Source organism: Xiphophorus hellerii, chromosome 23, assembly GCF_003331165.1.
Source record: "Xiphophorus hellerii strain 12219 chromosome 23, Xiphophorus_hellerii-4.1, whole genome shotgun sequence".
Taxonomy (NCBI): Eukaryota; Metazoa; Chordata; class Actinopteri; order Cyprinodontiformes; family Poeciliidae; genus Xiphophorus; species Xiphophorus hellerii.
In genome coordinates, this window is record NC_045694.1 from 16,538,549 (window position 1) to 16,557,153 (window position 18,605).

The window sequence follows — 18,605 nt, forward strand, 5'->3', positions numbered from 1 at the left end:
TTTTATAAATAGTCAGACATGCATTTTTAAAGTAGTAACTTCAGACATACATTATATAATCTTCTATTTTGGTCTCTGTATCACATAGAACCTGTTAAAACAGCTTCCGGGTCCTGAGCAGCTAAGTGTTCTTGGAGAGATGAAGGATGAATACGATGATCTGGCTGAGTCTGAACAGTTTGGAGTAGTGGTAAGAAATTATCATCACACACACATGCAAATAAATATAAAACACAATGAATGAAACACAAGATATGTGCATATTAAGGTATATTTGGTGTTATGAACTCTTAAAATGAGCAGATATAAACGTTTTCAGAGTTTCGTGTAATTCTGGGTTTTAGCCATTCAGAGCGGCTGTGATCCCTAACCCCCGCGAATACTGGAGTCTAATGAATTATACATAGCCGTTTTGTTTTTGTGAACAGCCTAAATGGCAACTAGTTTAAGTATCCGAATGTTCTGGACCTAATAGTTTAATTTATATGTGTATATACTGTATATGTGATGACTAAGCCCAAACATACCAGAGACATTGGTTTGACATCATCACATTTAAAATGTTGACACTGAGCACTGCCAGTGTACGGGACACAAAATATTCTCATGCCCACAAAGAAAGCTTGTATTGTTCAGCTGTCTTAGATTGACTGTTACTAATGCACATCTGTGTTAATACACTCACTCACATACTGGCAACCACTGCACCAAGAAGGGCCCTCTAATCGTCCATACTCTGGTTTCTCCAGATGTCCAGTGTGAAGCGACTGATGCCACGGCTTCAGGCCATCCAGTTCAAGTTGCAGTTTGAGGAGCAGCAAAACAACATCAAGCCAGATGTGGTGGCTGTGACGGCTGCCTGTGAAGAGCTCAGGAATAGCAACACATTTGCCAAGCTGCTGCAGATCATCCTTCTAGTTGGGAACTACATGAATTCCGGCTCTCGAAATGGAGCCGCATTCGGCTTCTCCATATCCTATTTGTGCAAGGTGAAGAATAGATATGTTATTTAGGGGGAGAAATGGATACTTATCCTCAAGAGGACTTTGATATGGAAATATTGAACAATGACCTGAATAATGGACTCTTATGCATAGTTCTTTCTTTGCAAAACTATTGATACTCCTTTTTGTCATGTTATGTTACACCCAATAGTCTCAGTGCATTTTCTTTCTGATGTCATAAACCAACACAAACCAACTGTAAAATTATTTTTTAGCAACAAAAGATCTGAAAAGTGTGGAATCAATTTATATTCAGCTACTTGTACCAGTGCTTTGCAGAACCCACTTTTATTGCACTTAAAGCCACGAGTAGCTTTGGCTTTCTCTGCCACATTTCCACATGAAATGACCCACTGAGAATTCAACACGAGAAGCATCTCCCCCTAACACGTATCCTGTACTTCCTTACCTTACGTACTGCACATTTCTTTCTGCACTTCCAAATATACATTTTCTTCCTTCCTGTACCATCACACTGCTACCTCTAACCAAGGCTAACTAGTATTTTCTACGTAACTTATTGTTAACTTTAATTTTAACTGAATTGTTATTTGTTCATTTGTAAGTTGCGTTAAATAACAGGTGTCTGCCAAATGCATAATCGTAATTTTCAATTTCTTGCCACAAATTCTCATTTGGATATAGGCCTGGGCTTGGACTAGGCCATTCTAACTCATGCATTTGCATCTAGAATAGAAATTAATAAAATAGAAATAACCTTTATTGTCCCTAACGGGGAAAATTCAAGTCTAACCGCACCTGAATTTGGGATGTTTTTTGGGTTTTTTTGACTCGTGTATTTTTCAGCAAAGTCCATCCAAAGAAACATGGACTAGAGCTAAATCTAGAGCTGGATTTAGATTTGATAATGAAGGGAGCAGAATACAAATGCATACCACACTTCTCAGATCATCACATAAGATTCAATACACTAAAGTTCTGGAGAGATGAATAGTGTTAGTCATATCTCTAACACTAATTTGGCACTAATTTCATCAGCCAAATAATTTTACACAGTTTATTGATAGTGATAGGAGGTATTTAAAATTTTAATGGAGGGTGTTAAGTAATTTATCTAGTTTCAGTGCCTACTTCCTGTTAACTTTAACACTCAAAGTCAGACTTAGGAAAACAGAAAACATGCAGGCATTTGATGTTTGATTGATTTTTTTTTTTTTTCATGTGATCCTTTTTAAAATCGATTCTGTTTTCCATTAGCTGCGCGACACCAAGTCAGCTGATCTGAAGCAGACGCTGCTCCACTTTCTTGCCGATGTTTGCACTGAGCAGTATCCTGATGTCATGAAATTTCCTGAAGAGCTTATTCATGTGGAAAAGGCCAGCAGAGGTATATAGGACACTCAGCCTTTAATCTAATCCAGTTTAAGCAATTAACTATCCACTTCACCTGGTTTTACCTACAAGACATGTATTTAAGATGGTTGAGGCTGCATTTTTCTACTGTAATCTCTATGTAATAAATGAAATATTTTGAGATTTTAAATGCCATATAACTTATAAATGATGATTCAGCTATTTATCCATAGTCAGAAATGTGTGAGAATGATTTCAATACTTAAAGCTTATTATTATTAGCATATATTGAATATTTCTAATGCAATCTGATGTGGTCATATTACAGTCTTAAAATTTTTAATTTTTTTATTTTTTGTCATGCAGTTTCTGCAGAGACGATTCAGAAGAATTTGGAGCAAATTGGGCGTCAGATCAAAAGTCTGCAGAAAGATCTGGAAACTTTCCCTCCTGCACAAAATGAAAATGACCATTTTGCGGAAAAGATGTCTATATCCTTTGTCTATCTGATATAATACCAGTATTCTTATTAGAAAAAAAACACAACAAATTTTATATTATTTCAACAACTAGCTGACTGGGATGTGAGTTTTACGTACCTTAACTGTATGATTTCACAGTTTTGTAGCCTACGCTCAAGAACAGTATGAGAAATTGGATGGGATGCATAAAAATATGGAGAAGCAATACACTGAACTTGGAGATTACTTCGTCTTTGATCCAAGAAAGATGTCAGTGGAGGAGTTCTTTGGAGACCTCCACAACTTCACAAACATGTTTCAGGTGTGTGCTTGGAAAAAATTGTTGTTTTAGTTTAAATACTGAAATCTTTACAGATGGTGTATAAAAATGGAGTTTGAAATATGTCATAGATGACAGGCAATTAAAACCAGACTTCAATCATGTCAGTTTATTCTGTGTTTTAACAGTAAATTCGCCTCTGGAACATTTTACTTGTTTTACCTGCTACAGGTTGTAACCATCATTCTGTTTTTGAAGTTTTGTTTACATTTCACATCCTCTTCAGATGCCTCTTTACTGATGATGCATAGACTTGAAATACTTCTTTCTATTCTTGCACTGTCTTAGTTATATTTGCTGTGCTTTTTTTTCTTCCTTTTACAGCAAGCGGTGAAAGAGAACCAGAAGAGGAAGGAAGCTGAAGAGAAGATCAGGAAGGCCAAGCTGGCTAGAGAAAAAGCAGAGAAGGAGAAAGAGGAGAAACTGAAAAGAAGCCAGCTTCCCGACATCAACTGCAGGTCATGATTGCAGAGTCTTTTGTTTTTACCTGTGTTTGACTGAAGCAGACTCGCACAATCCACATCTCTCAATTTGTATTTCTCTCACATTCCAGTTGGGGGCAGTCAGAGTCCACACTTCTGCGTAATATGTTTGTGTGTCAGTGTGTGAGTGTGGATGATGAAGCCTTCCATATTTATAGACCAGAGTTAATCTGATGTTGCTGACTTGTTTTGAAGCAACGAACATTGAAGCTTCAGATAAAGTGAAGACACGGAGGTGGATACAATAATGGCTTGACCCTTTTTCACGCTTCTAAAGTTTTGGGGGATTTTCTTTCATGACATAAATGTGGTTTAAAAGAGCAACTTAAATGTCTTTATCAGCAATTGCAGATTTCCAGCCTTCTATTTGATGCTATAAATGCTCTTAGCGTATTGCCCCATGTAATACAACCCACCACTCTCATCCCTTCATGCACAGAGTTAGCACTCAAATCCTGCCTTGCAGACACACATTTATGCACAGAGACTTTTCCCCCTCTTTCAGGCTGTGACCTACTTTTAGTACATTCCTCCTCTTTCTGGCTCCATTTGGGTTCTCCAGAGACTCTGCTCTTCCAGGGTCAAACTTTTTACAGCCTCAGTGCATTTCATCTAGTGACTGATTCTGTTTTGCTTTGCTCATGTGCTAAAAAGAACTTTGTTGGCTAATATGAGTGGTTTCTTTTTGTGTTTGTAGCTTAACAAAAGTTTTTTATGGAGTTTGACCTACTCCTCCATGTCCCATCTGGCATGTCATCTTTTTTTTCTGACTCCTATTTATTTTTCTGCCATTCATGTAAAGTGCACTTTAAAAGAAGCCCTACTCTGGATATTGTTTCATTCATGTTGAAAAACTTGAAACATTTGTTGCTGATAGTGATTAAATTTCATGGTCATCCTCTGGAAGCACACACTATAGTAACTTCATAGAACTTGAAAGATAAGCCCAAGTGTGAGTGAGAGATCATTTACATACAGGTGGCACTTTTGACTGCGCCTGCAGCCTGGAGTCATTCAACACCCCCTATTTGAATTCAACCATACACAAATCAGTCTGATATGTGCACACCTGCTCTTTGTTTTGCATTTGTTTATTACCCTCATACTAAGATTTAGTTGAACAAAGTGTCCTTTCAGTAGCTGGTCTTTAACACGCTGATATCTCTCTGCTTTTATTTGTTCCTCCGATTTGCTATCTCACATGCTGTCACTATATCATGATTTCACTTAATGCTTCTGTCTTTTTTTTTGGTCTCTGTGTGTAAATCCCAAATGCTTGTAAAAAACCTGGAAAGGTCAGTGTATGTTTGCAGTTTGTGGCCTTCTCATTCCTATGTGACTCAGTATGCACGTGTTTAAACACATGATGATAGTTACTATGAGCTGCTGTGAATGGCTCATTCTTCAGGGAGTCTGTGAAGGCTATAGCTCCTCACATACTTAAATTATCTAATCATGTGTTTTGACTATATCTGAAGGCCTTGGGGGTCAGAATGGTGAACAGGGTCAGGAGTTTGATGCTACACCCAAAGGTTCACATTCTCCTTCTGGACTTCAAATGTGATGTTTGCACTCACTAGATCTGACGGCTGCTGTACCATATATTTACAACTAGATGTCAGTGGTGTCCGCAAAAGGCTGTTGGAGACCTCGTGTTCTCATAAAGGGTGTGTGCTGATGTGGTTTGAACAAATTCAAGTGCTGGTATGGGAACTGCCACTGGGAGTGCTCACACTCCACACATAGAGTGAACAGAGCAGCAATGAGGGGGGAGGGGATGGAGGAGAGCAGGGCAGCAGCAGATGGTTTGCTGCGGATTAGGCTGTGTTGTCGTCGCTTTGAAAAGAGGGTAAGATGAAGGTAGGAGAAAAGCATGAGATATGAGAGGATGAAATGGGATAAGCCTGGCTTGCCTCAAACAGGGATGCTGTGAAAGAGGGATTCTGTTTTAGCACATTAGAAAAATAAAAATCCTGTCTCCATCTCTCAACTGTCGTGTTTTTCACAATATGTTATATTCTTTGTTTACAGTCTACTTCATTTAGTAAATTATGTCATTAATATTCTCATTAGCAACTGTGTGAACATCCACTAGAGGTGCTGTTGCTTCACAAAAGACACTGTGCAATGTGTATCTGAGGATACGTGTGAGTGGAGAGGAGGGAAAAGTGGGTGGGTGTATTTGTTGCACAGGAACATGCCTGTGTGTGTGTGGGTTTCAGCAGATCCGATCCAGATAGACACCTTTAAAAACTCACACTCTAATGCTATTGCACTAATTAATCCGTCTTACCATCTTAGTTGCTCTAAGTGCTGCTACTCCGTTTCATGCACTCTGCTGTTTATGTACGAGAAGCCACCTTGTTTTTGATGCTTTAGCTTTGGCCACATTGATTTAAGAAGCATTTTTCAACATCTAATCACAAAACAAATTCCTTTAAACATATATAATTATCTACATTAATCCTGACTAACTTGCCATGATCTCTCCAACGTGGCTGAATCCTGGAAAGTTTTCACACTTTACACCTTTCTTATTAACAAGTTGAACTTTGTTCAACTTTTTTTTTTTCAGTTTAAAAGATCCAATACTGTATGTTGTCAGCAATAACTGGAAAAACAAAGTGCAAGAGAGCATGGGCTCGCTACATCTTTTTTAGTTTTCTTTGGGTGTTTCCTGAGACCAAGAAAAGCATATCTAGTAAACAGCCAGTTTACTGTTTGACCTCAGAAGTGCCTCCAGTTTATTTTCACAAGTAGGTTTGTGTGTTTCTGTGCCTGCACGACTGCTTTAAGCCAACCATGTGATTAGCGTAAGTGGAAATATGCCAGATGTGTTCACCCTGAAGAGGAAAACTGCAGTCTGTTTTCTTTTTCTGCTCTTTTGGTGCAGTTCCATCTCTTGGGCATTGAGGGGTGTATGTGAACCATGTAAGACTCAGAGAGTGAGCCTTGCAGAGAGACTTTCTCAGACATGACAGGCGACACCACAGACCATCTGGTGCATGGCTTACTGCAGGATTAAACGCTGTGTGTTTGTGTGAGCTTGGCATGTGCTCTATGTTTGGGGGTTGGGAAGGTGACGGCATAAACCTTTAACCCTAAGGCCTACTGCCCCTTTTCCAGAACCCTTCGTCCCTTTTCAGAGTCGGAGAGACATAATTAAAAGCATCTGTCTGTGTGCTAAACACTGCCCCCGACTGCTGCCTATGAAGCACACACACATGCATGCACACACCGGGCACCCCATAACCAGACAAAGGTATGAAGCACTTTTGTCTGGTAATGGTCCTCAGACACAGAGACTGTGCCGAGGAACAGGATGTAAACAAACAGACAGCCCACCATCACAGATGACACAGGCAAACATCCACAAACTCCAGATTTATATTCAGTCAGTACAAATTTAAAATGTAGGCCTCAATTACAAATGCATTTTGGAGAATTTGTGGCTTTATGGGGTGTGTCTTTTTAGTTGGGGGTTTATACATTTTCAGAAGATCGCTTCCTCAGACTGAACCATGCAGCTTTTAGCAGTGACGGCTTAACTAGGTCACTGCCTATCTGGGTTAATGAAAACAACCGCATGTCAGGAACATATATCCATTTTCTAAGTATGTGTTTGCAAGTAAGAAAAATGACAACCCAGATAATTTAGCAAAAACAATTTTTTATGATCAGGAAAGAAAATGAGAAACTGGTGCTGATTTATACCAACCCTCTGATTTAGGTAGTTTTTTTGAATGCGTATAGGATAGATATTTCCATGTACATCCACTTAAGATAACTTGACATTTGTTGATGCATTTCTGAACGTGTTGTTTTCTTTTTATTTACAGAGGGTGATGAAACTGGTATCATGGATGGCCTGTTGGAGGCGCTGCAGTCAGGTGCTGCTTTCAGAAGGAAGCGAGGACCTCGACAAGCAGGTACCCATTCTCACAAAACATGGTGGTCTTTCAGCTTCCTGTCCTCCCAGACAGATGTGTATTAGACCTACTGGTGGTGTGGCACACATGCCGCATCTGAGACTTATTTGCTTATTTCCCCTCTTTTCACTGTGTGTGTCTGTGTCAACGCTCAGCAACAGATTTCTTTATCTTCCTCATCTCTGTTGCATGCCTCAGAGGCGGCACGGGTTGGTTTAATTCTTGGGATGTAGTAGCAGAGAACAAAGCCAGAGGCATCAGATGCTGGCACAACAACAAAGTAAAGCGAGGGTGCCATGAGTGGGTGTGGGCAGCAAAAAATTCACTGCGGCAAATGATAAAGGTATGGTCATAGAATAGGAAAATAGAGATTTAAAACTAGGGAAAGAACCAAACAAAATGTGAGTGGAAACTTAAATAAAAGGACATCAGGGAGTAAGAAATAAGATACACGTTATAAATGTTTGTTTTTCTTTTAAGAAGTGTTGTTATGCTTAGTATGCCAGATTGGAAAGTAATTGCTTCCTTATTTGGTGAAACTTTACTGTTCTGAAGTTAAGGGTTTTTTTGTTAATCTTTTGGAGATTAGTGGCCATTTGTAAGTTATTTTCAGTCAAACTTGCTTCCTTACAATAGATAAAATTAATCCTGTCCTACATTAGTGAAAGGTCTTTGAAAATTCATCTTGTACTTAAAAGTATTCATTCAGTGAAGGGGATTTCAAAATTTTAAAAATATATTTTTGTGAGCATTACAATTATTGACATCTCAAATATTAATGTACTTGAAGTATTTGTGTGTGTTTGTGTAGAAGTATGAGATAGAAACCAACTTGTCCTAGAGACTGCTTAAAAATGATAAATCCAGGAAAACATGTCATTCAACTAAGCCAGATCTATATTGATTTTGCAGAGCTGAATCAGCACTCTGCAGAGTCTATTTGGTCTTTCTCGGGTAATTTAGCTCTTTCAGTTATTTCAATATGAGATTGGGTCATTTTAACACTTGAAAGAGTTAAAACTACTCAATCTCTTGTTGAAATAACTCTGAAAGAGTTCAATTAATTCTGAAAAGGCCCAAATAGACTCGGCATAGTGCTGATTTACTCTGCCAAATTGGCTGTTTACTCGGAGCAATTATCCACAAATTTGTGGATTTGTGCAGCCATATGGCCTTCTGGTCACACCACGACAGTGAAATCAACAATGAACACACTTTGGACAACAACTTAACCTGATTGTTGTTTCAGGCAAGTTATGTGTTACCATACGAGTTAGATAATGTCCAGTGGCCATTAACGGAAAGCAAAGGAGATGGTGTGTGTGTTCATTCACATGCAGTTTAGTGTATGTTCTCAAATTGTAGAGGAGTGTGTGCAACCCAATCCGTCCCTCAATAGAAGCCAGATGTGCAGCTTTGTTACAACGCAGGGTAGCTTAAAGTCAGAGGGGTAGACTGCATTGCTTTTTTTCTTTTGATCTGAATTTTTTTAAAACTTCATTCTTACTTATGCTTTCATTTTAATCTGTAAATGTGTTTACATAATGTTGTTGACTTGCTCTAGCAGTTGTAAAACTCATGCTGTGGTCCAGAGTTGACCTCAGTGAGGAAATATTTGAGTGCAGAAAGCTCTGCCGTAATAAACAGCGCTGTTGCATTTCTTCCAAATTCACTGAGACAAAAGTGTGGGGCGAACTGGAGGGAGAAGAGAACGGGAAGAAAAAAAAGAAACTGGGGCCCAGTCTGGGGTTCACTCAGCCATCATAACACTGTTTGGGCACCTAACACTCCTTTACAGGAAAACCTTGATCATTTCTGTGAGAGAAAGAAGCAAATTTTCCCCCATTATTACAGGAGGATGATCTGGAAAGTTTGCGCAGTGTTAGGCTGAATGTCGCCTTTTCTACACTGTCCTTTTTTTTCTTACTCTTCCCAAGTTCAGAGTTTTCTGACTCTTTTGAAGCTGGGCTGTGGTTTATTTGCAGTCTTTGTGAGAAGTTTATATTATCCTCAGCCATGTTTAAAGGTCATGTCTTTAGTTACCCATGTTGTGTTTGGAAGGCATGAGGCCAGAAAACCGCTTCACCACCACTAGAGGATGGTATTTTGTTTTTGTGTGTGCAAGTTTTACTGGATGAGTTGAGTCAGAGGTCTTTATTTAGTGAAGCTGGATGAGATTCATCTTAATTCTCACTCTGCTGACACATACTGTATATGGCAATTTTCAATTTTTTTTATATATAGCCTTGGCTGCCTCCTCTTCAGAATGTGAGTGGATTTTGTAGATTTCAACAACTTGATATAAAAACTCTTTTGTCACAGGATTACTCTGGATTGTTTACTTAAAATCCTTTTGGAAATGATTATGAAGTTGGGACATCCTCAGCTTTGACAGCTCATAAAAGAATAATTTTCATTTGATTACTCATCCTTTCCAACCCCTGCTATTGTGACACATAATATGCATCTCTCCCCTGGGCCAACAGAACCAGTTAATGGCTTTACTGCAATCTAATTGCTTGTCCCTGCAGCTAGTTAGGTTTAATCCTTGATGGTGCAGTTTGGCATCATCAGATGTGACACAAACCATTTCCAAAGACCCAATAAGTATTTATTTAAGATGTCCTGAAGTGAAGTTGAGTGTTTCAGATATTTTTAAAATTAATTCTTGTCACTTTTTACATGTTTCAAATGATAACATTTCCAAAACTGAGGCAAACTAGTTAATGCCAAAGCTCTGTAGCCAGGAGTAAAGTGGCATCACTGATGGGCTCCAGGATTTACAACACTTTCGTCTTTGTTTCTGTTACTGAAATGAATGTTTAAGCTTTTCTAAGAAGTAGGCAGACGTCTCCACATAACATTAGACTAATATAAATATTTGACCATCTACTGCTGTCATTTCCAGGCAGAGTTGTCTTTCCCCTGGATTAAATCCTGATAATAAATTTAGATTAATCATCTTTACAGTGATTACTTTAATCACTGTAAAGAAGTACATGTCCTGACCCCCAAGTATTAAAACAACAATTCTTAATATATACATTTTTTAAAGTGTTTAGAAAATGTATTTTAAAGGAGCTGATTGTAGTTTATAGCTTATATCAATTAATCCAATAAAAGTAACCATTTGTTAAAAAACATGCAATTGTTTTTCAAACATATTGACTGGTTGTTGTGCCTCATTTGGATTGGTTGGAGGGCTTGCATCTTTATGACAATGACAACATATTTTTACTCTAAATTTATGAATCTGGACTCTGATATTTTTCATTCTGATTTTGTTTCTAATGTCTGTCGGTATGCGAAGAGTTCCCCTCCCCTTTGTATCCACCACTCACAGCTGCAGTGACTGCAAACGACACTGCTGAGCAATAAAAGACCACCGAGGGCCTATTGAGTTTGTCGTCATGCTCATTGTGTCACTGCGGTTTTACTGAATGGTGTGCCACGAGGCTGTGGAGCCAATCTGCCCACTCACCTTTGACCTGTACCCTCTGATCTGTGTTTGTGTTCATGTGGGATCCTCAGCTGCCTACCCTCCGTCTGTCTGCCACCCCCTCCTTCCTAAAGCACAAAAAGACAAAACACACACGCCAGATGCTCGCATGCCGATACAAAGACATGCAAATGAATAAAGCTAAACGCACATTAGAGGATGGACGTTTTGTATGCAAAACATCTAAGCTATCAACTTCAAATCTTTAGTTTTGAAATGTTTCTGATATTTTTATATGAATTCAAGACTAATGCAGCTCTGAAAAATCAGTTGATTTGTGTTCAGACAGGATGTCTATGCTTTTTCAGCATTGTTTAAGTCTAGATTAGTGTGGGAAAAGTTGAAAAGTACATGGATTAATACTTGCATTTAGATTCTACGTTCTATTATCTAAATGTCATCCTCCTTTTCTTTCTTATATTCTTTGTTTTTCTCCTCACTAATGCCCTTCCGTCTTTTTGTTCTACCTTGTGCCATTCCCTCTTTCCATTGTCCTTCCTTCCTGATGCCCTGCCTCTATTTATTATATTTGCCTCTGTGTCTTCCTTTTATGTTTTTCTAGTGTCTACTTCTCCTTCGCTCTTTGTGTCTCATCCTGTCCTACCTCCATTCCTTCCTTATGTCTAACCCTTATTTCCTTTCTTGCGTCTTCCTTCCCTTTATTTTTTATATTTTTATAAGCATGTGTACTCTAAGTCTTTAGAATATAAATACTAAAGTTAACTAAGAATTTATGACAAAGTAAACACAAAGAAGACTCAACTTTTTCAATTTGAGTCTGGAAAAGCTTGGCTGTTTTTCATGAGAATAAATAAGAATCCTGTTTAGGATAAATTAAGTGGAGGAATGTTGTGTCTAAACACACTATAGACCCATCTGCTGGGTCATGACCCTGAGTGCAGCATCCAATGATAGAGGTGACTTCCTGACAAAGTACCAATCACAACAGAGAGGAGGAGATACAGAGCAGAGCAACAATAGAGAGAGGCACACGCTGTCTGAGCAGTCTGAAAATCCACCACCTGATGGAATGCTTTCACAGACGCTCCCAAACACCAGCTACCATACAGACGTGCAAAGCAGGATCAGTCCAACTAGACAAAGGTCGTCCATCAAGCTGTGACTGAAAAAGCAGGTGACATCACATGTGTCTATAACCACAAACACAATGAAATGCAACCATGTGCCCCACAGGCAGAAAATGCTTAATGTTTTAGCATCAATAGTTTCCTCAACAACTTGCAGTGATGCTAGATGATGTCACTATTTCCCACAATCCTCAGCTGTAGAGCAGCAGTGTATTACCCACAGCAGCCTGAGGAGGGAGGTATGTGTCCCTGGTAAAATGAAAACCAAGCTCTATCCGTATCTGCAGATACACCATTATCTTAGCTGCATCACCATCATTATGTAGTCCTGTGTGTTTCTGGGCCATAAACAGTCTGCACGATACAGAGCCGAGGTTTAAACCACATCTTATTCCCTCGTACTTCCGAGAAGTCTGACTTACCTGTAATCTATTAAAGTGGTTTTTGTTCTTGAATTACAAAGAAGTCTGAAAAGTTTGCTTTTAAGACTTTAATAGAACATAGGGGGACAGAATTTTTAGGTTTTTTTTTTATCCTTATAAATACCTGCAATACAGAAAAGTGTCTGAAAGTCTGAAAAGTGGGGAAGTAAGACATTTTTTAAAAAAAAAAAAGCCTTAAAGATTCTGATCCTTTTTTTTATGTTTTCAGCTTCTAGCTCCTTTGGAGTTACCTAGTTGAAGCTAAAGTACAAATTTGTAAAGCAGTGTTAAAGATTGTTTTAATGTTGTTTTAGGATAGACTCAACTAAAGTGGAAAAAAGGCTGCTACTTATACAGATCCAGTGTAAAGCTCTTTTCTTTTAGTAAGTTGGCTAGATAAACACAGCACCAATTTATCCCACAAGTTGTCTGTTTTTTTGTTTTTTTTTTCTCTTTTATTTCTGCATGACTCTGCTATCAAATTTAACCGGTTCAATAAACGAAACAAACCTTTCTGAAACTACCTGAACTGAATTAGAGTGAAAAAGAAACGCTTTAAGAAAGGCTGAGGAAATGTTGCCCCAGACCGCTGTAAAAAGATTGAGAGATCTGGAAACATCATTTAAAAGTGAAGGACAAAACAATAACTTTGAGTGCTATTGCCTACCTGCACAAAGCTGCAGAGCATCTCTCATCCAGATCCTTATTTGTTAACGCAAGAATCACAACACATTGTGCAGCAGAACATTATCTCTCATCAGGTGCTCATTACATCGTCTCCTGCAGTGTAATGTGTTGCAGACTTTTTTCACTCGGCTTTTTGTGCTACAAAGCCCCCTACAGTGTGCAAACATTCATCAGTAAACAGACCATCAGCAGCCTTCATCAGCCCAACAGATCCTGCAAATATGCTGCAGACTGTGCACCGAAATACTTTCAACATATTTCAGATCATCATATTTCTCTTCTTGTATTTAAACTTCAGTTTTTTGTCTGAATGTCTGTTTCCCATCCTGCTTCCTCTTCTTCTCCTCCTCGGCTCCCAAGAGGAAGAGGAGGTTGAAAGAAGAGAAGCTGTGTTGAAGGCCTTTGAAGAACCTTTTCTCTACGGGTTTCAACATGTAGGACAAGTTCATCACACATGAAGTCAGCCACACCAGCATGTGCCGTTTCTCATGGTTTTTGGGTCATTTGCATAATTTCTAATTAGCACATTTATGAGTAGGAAGGGGTTGAATTGGCTAAAAATAATGAGAGAAGAGGGAGTGTTTATGATGGGGAGAGATCGGTTTCCCACAGGAAACAGTGGAAGGTGATTGTTGCTACATTAGCTGTTGTGCTGTTTATTTAAACTGATATATATAAAAAAGGATTACAGGCCTAAAACCTGCAGCTCTGGATTCATACATGTTTTCTCCTCTCTTTCTGTAGACTCAGTTTTGTCTCTGTCGCAGCTAGTTCTGGAAACGTGCTCGGTAAATCTGTGTGGAGTTTTTTGTGTTTTTTCTTGCATCTCGTGTTGCTTGTTAAACCGTGGTTCATTTGCATGCCTATTTTTACTTACAGGACTGATGTTTGCTTTTTGGCTTTGCATTGTCTGCGTGAGGAGTGACGACCTCTAAACATTCACCTGGTGTAAAATAATAGCCAACACACAAGAGCAATCTTCCACTGACCTATATAGCTCAAAATGGCTGCTGCTGTACAGCTGTACTCCTACGCAGAAGAGTAAAGAGAGGTAAAGAATAGGCGAAGGAGAGGAGCAATAAGGCGGCTGTTGCTACGTAAGGAGATGACTGTAAGCAGGTAGATGAATAAAAAGACAGCATCCTCAGGGTCCGATCCGTCATACTTATTCTCTTCATGAAATTTCTGTCTTATTTCTGTCAGCTCTCGTCATTCCTCTCTGCTTTTTCCCTCTCTGACTCAAGTCTCTGTAGCCATTTTCGTTTCATTTCCATTCATCCCTCTGTCTTTAATCTTCCCACAGCATGAATCATCCTGCTGTTTAACCCGCTGCCTTACCTCTTGGATTTTGCATACATCATTTCTGTTTGTTCCTCTCAACAACTCCACTTTCTCTTCTCCCACTTCTGTCTTATTCCATTTGATTCCCGTATTTTGCTTCACTATATCAAGGACAGATGGACTTTGATCTAACAATAGCACTAAGTTGTTCCAGATATTACATTGATGTGCTTCTCATACAAACCACATTGGGCTTCTGTCTGTTTTGATTAAGTTGAGTTGTGAAATTTCTTTTTGACCTGCTCTTTTAGTCATCTCTGAATACAGTGTACCAGGGTTCCTAAACGATCTGAGAAATGTTTAGGAACCCCGGGTAACATGCTTTAATGTTTTTTGGTTTTTTTTCATTTCATTTTTTATTTCATTCACTCAATAAATATGAATAGTTCATGCAATAACTAAAAGAATGAATGAATGAAAAGCAGCAGCAAGAAGTATAAACTTTTATCTGCCCCCCTATTCACGTCAAGAGAAAATTAGCTATTGAATTTGGACGACTATTAGACATATTTCAAAAGACAAAAAAAATCACAATTAAACATCAGCTGATTCGATGTCATATCACTCCATTAGGATTTTCACATTTCTTAAGTATAGATAGAGACTTAGGTTGTTTTTTCTCACTGTCAAGACTGTTGCATAAACTGATAGATTCAATTGAAGTTAAATCTGGATATACTTTTTTATCTGTTCTTTTTACATTGTATTTGTTTTCTCTTTTCACACATTTGTTTTATATATTGTTTGGTGTAAAAAAAAAAGTTTGTACTGTGTACATACAGTAGATTTTAAAATATTGTACTTTATAAATTCATTAAGTTTAACTGTGTAAATATTAGGTTTGTGTGGTCTTTTTATCCACTTATGGCTCTAAGAGCTCTCTTCTGTAAGATAATAATTTAATCTGTTTTATAAATACAACCCCAAATTTCAATACAATATGTTAGATATGGAACAGTCTGAGTAATGCAAAATATTCAAGGCCTGTTTGTATAGTAATTCCTTTGCCTTATTTAAAATACCAATAGTTTTGGGTATGATTTATACAAAATGTCCTTAACAAATGTACATCAGTGAGAACACCCAAAATCCTAATTTCTTTAGTTTTGTGTATCTCAATTCATCTTCAACATGTAATTGTGCATCAGCACAATACATATTCATTTTTTTAATCTCACTTTGTCATTTTCCTTTCTCAGCCAACCACCGGCGAGCTGGTCATGCAGTGACCAACATACTGGCCAAAGAGCTGATGCAGGAAGACACAACTTCATCCAGTAAAAGCCCCAAAAAGAAGGCAAAGTCTGAAAAGGAGGAGCCAAAACTAGAAGACGCAGAATCCTTGGAGGAGCTACTGGACCCTCTTTCCTCTCGGTCTAGTTAGGCCTCCAAGTACAGAAGTTAATTTTTTTATATATATATATAGTGGTATTGAAAACAGATTTTTATCCAATCCAGGGGCCAACAGCAACATTGTATTATTTTCCTGATCCCTTTGCTTGCTTGGATTATTTTCAGGATTTCTTTCCTGTTCTGGGTAAGAGAGAGGCAGAACCAGAGGCCCAGCCTCTCGCCTCAGCATCAGCTTCTGAATGTTTGCCAATTTCTTTCATCAGCATGCACCTAAAGGTTAAAGTTTTGATCAAAGGGTGTTCCCCAAAGACTTCGTCAGGACTGAATCACCTCCTTTTATTTCATGTCAGCAATTTCCTATCAGAAATTACGGCTTATTCCAGGATGTCTGTACAATAGAAACTTTCTCATTTTTTTCCCAACAAGGTAAAAAGTACTTCTTTGTAACATTTTGCGATACTGTGCGTCTGTAATACTTTGTCCATGTGTTTTATTGAAGTGCCAATGAGTCTCATAATTTCACTTGGAAGTGTAGTCCGGTGTAGTTCCCACTGAAGAGAGCATGTGGACCAGATCATTACGCTTCACCCGAGTTTATCTTGTAGACACGATTTATCTCAATGGTGTGCATCAAATGGTTATTTTGTACAAATAAAAATGTAGACCATAACCTACACTGTAATGGGGAGTGAATTTACATAGAAACCAAAAATATTTTTCAAAGTGTGGTTTCATACAGACATACTGTAGCCACAGTAGTTTGCATTCCTCTGTTTTTTTGTATACAAGAAAAACTTGAGTGTGAAATTATCCACTTATTTTTAGTTTTGTGTGCACAAATCTGTGTGTGTGTGTGTGTGTGTGTTTTTGCTTGCAGGTTTCTGTGTTGGCATGCACATGTGTGTTGCCATCTGTAATTACTGTACAATACCAACCGGGCTGTCATGAATGATGATCTTGTGGTCTTTCTGTTGAGAGTATAGCACACTGGAAAACAGCCCAGAAACTGCTGAGACAAGTATCTGTGTTCACTTGTTAGTCTGTCTGTTCTCCCACTGAACTGCAGCCGTCGTCTCCGGATGTCTGGCCTCGCTTCTGTTTGTATTCTGCAGTCTTCAGCAGACATGTTGCCATGATGTTTTGGTGTAAGACCTGACAGGAAGCACGCCAGGTGATGTCAGCTGCTCAATGCAGCGTCTCCTCCTATGCAAATCCTTCAGTGTAACCTGCAGCCCAGCTCTTTATAAGTCAGTCAGCGCAGCACTGATATGGTATGTTCTGTAAAAATGAATGTTTATTACTTTTTCTCTTTGTTTATTTTGGGAGAAAGTGGCACTTAAAGGTCATGGAACGGATCCCAGTGAAGCACTAGAGGTGTGGTAATGTCTGAGCCTGGATTCTAGTGCTTTATTTTAATCTTGAAACACAGGAAATATCCACCTGCACAAATCATCTCGTTGCTGTAATTAAACCGATGTAACTGCTGTGTTAATGATTTTCCGTGTTCAGGTAGGCAGCACTAGATTGTAAGCTTCCAACAATAGGAACATCAGAACACCACTGGAATAGTCTGGCTGAGTTATTTCTTCTTTTTCTGTACTTTTTTTTTGTCCTTCTATAACATATATTGTTCCAAATAAACTTTTACAATAATTTTAATGATTTACACAATAAGAAAATGCACATTCCTTCTGTAATTTTGAATTAAAATGTCTTAAATTAAAGTGTTCGCTCTGTTTTGTTTTTTTTTTTGTTTTTTTTTTTGCCTGGTGATATTTTCTACCCGTATACTTTCCTGTTTACTAAGATCTTTCTTTTGGGCTCTCAGTAAATTGATTGTGACATGTTTTTTGCAGCTCTGCTCCTCCCTCTCTTGTAAACACATTGTGCTGTAAAATACCATCCAGTCACTGCAGTCTGGCCTTTTGTAATTTTATGGCCAAAAGGCAGCACAAGAATGAATAAACAGTGAAGTTGATTATTTCTGCAGATAAATCCAAAGATTTTCCACGGCTCAAGTGTTTCCAGATAGATTTTTCCAACATTGATTGCCAGTATACAACAGGAAAGTCTCCTCTGTGTGTGTGTGTGTGTGTGTGTGCAGTGAGAGATATGGAAAATGACTCTGCAGTGTCATTGATACATGATTTTTTTATTTTTTTTCATTCATAGACATTTCTGTTTTTTTTATTTTTACTGACACAGTATTCTTGAAAGCCAAAATACTTATGTGGCTCAGTAGAGCAAAACTTTGTTCAGACCAGCAGGCTACACAGGTTTAGCTGGCTTTTATTTCTAGATGCAGCTCTCATTGTGGATAACCTTACTTTGGCTGTGACTGAAGAGATGAGGGGCAAAAACGGAAAAAACATTTTTCACACTTTTTCCATATTCAATAAATGCATCAAAACTTAAGAACTTCAACGGCTTAGTATTATAAGCATCAATCCAACAGGAGGATAAAGTTTAGTCATTTTCTGTAATACATGGATAATCTTGTAACTTCATTTTCTTTTGGTAAGACGCGAGTTTTGAAGCAAATAACCTGTAAATCGGTTTCTTGCTCGAGTTCCTTTTTTAAAAAACAAGGGAATCAAGCAAAGCCTGAGTGGTGTAACTTTAGACTCTCCAACACAACATCCTAAAGTTTTCTGTCAGCTGCACAATTTTAGACAGTTTCAGACT

The 18,605-nt window shown here is 38.3% G+C and overlaps 1 protein-coding gene across 1 annotated transcript in view; it reads left to right on the plus strand.

Moving 5' to 3' along the window:
* diaph1 (diaphanous related formin 1) overlaps positions 1-17,644 on the plus strand; it is a 103,260-nt gene extending 85,616 nt beyond the window's left edge. The window contains 8 exon segments of the mRNA XM_032554889.1: positions 89-190; positions 750-989; positions 2,223-2,352; positions 2,685-2,809; positions 2,937-3,101; positions 3,444-3,577; positions 7,441-7,530; positions 15,767-17,644. Coding sequence (XP_032410780.1) covers positions 89-190; positions 750-989; positions 2,223-2,352; positions 2,685-2,809; positions 2,937-3,101; positions 3,444-3,577; positions 7,441-7,447 — 903 coding nt within the window. The 3' untranslated portion in view covers positions 7,448-7,530; positions 15,767-17,644.
* The last annotated feature ends 961 nt before the right edge of the window (positions 17,645-18,605 follow it).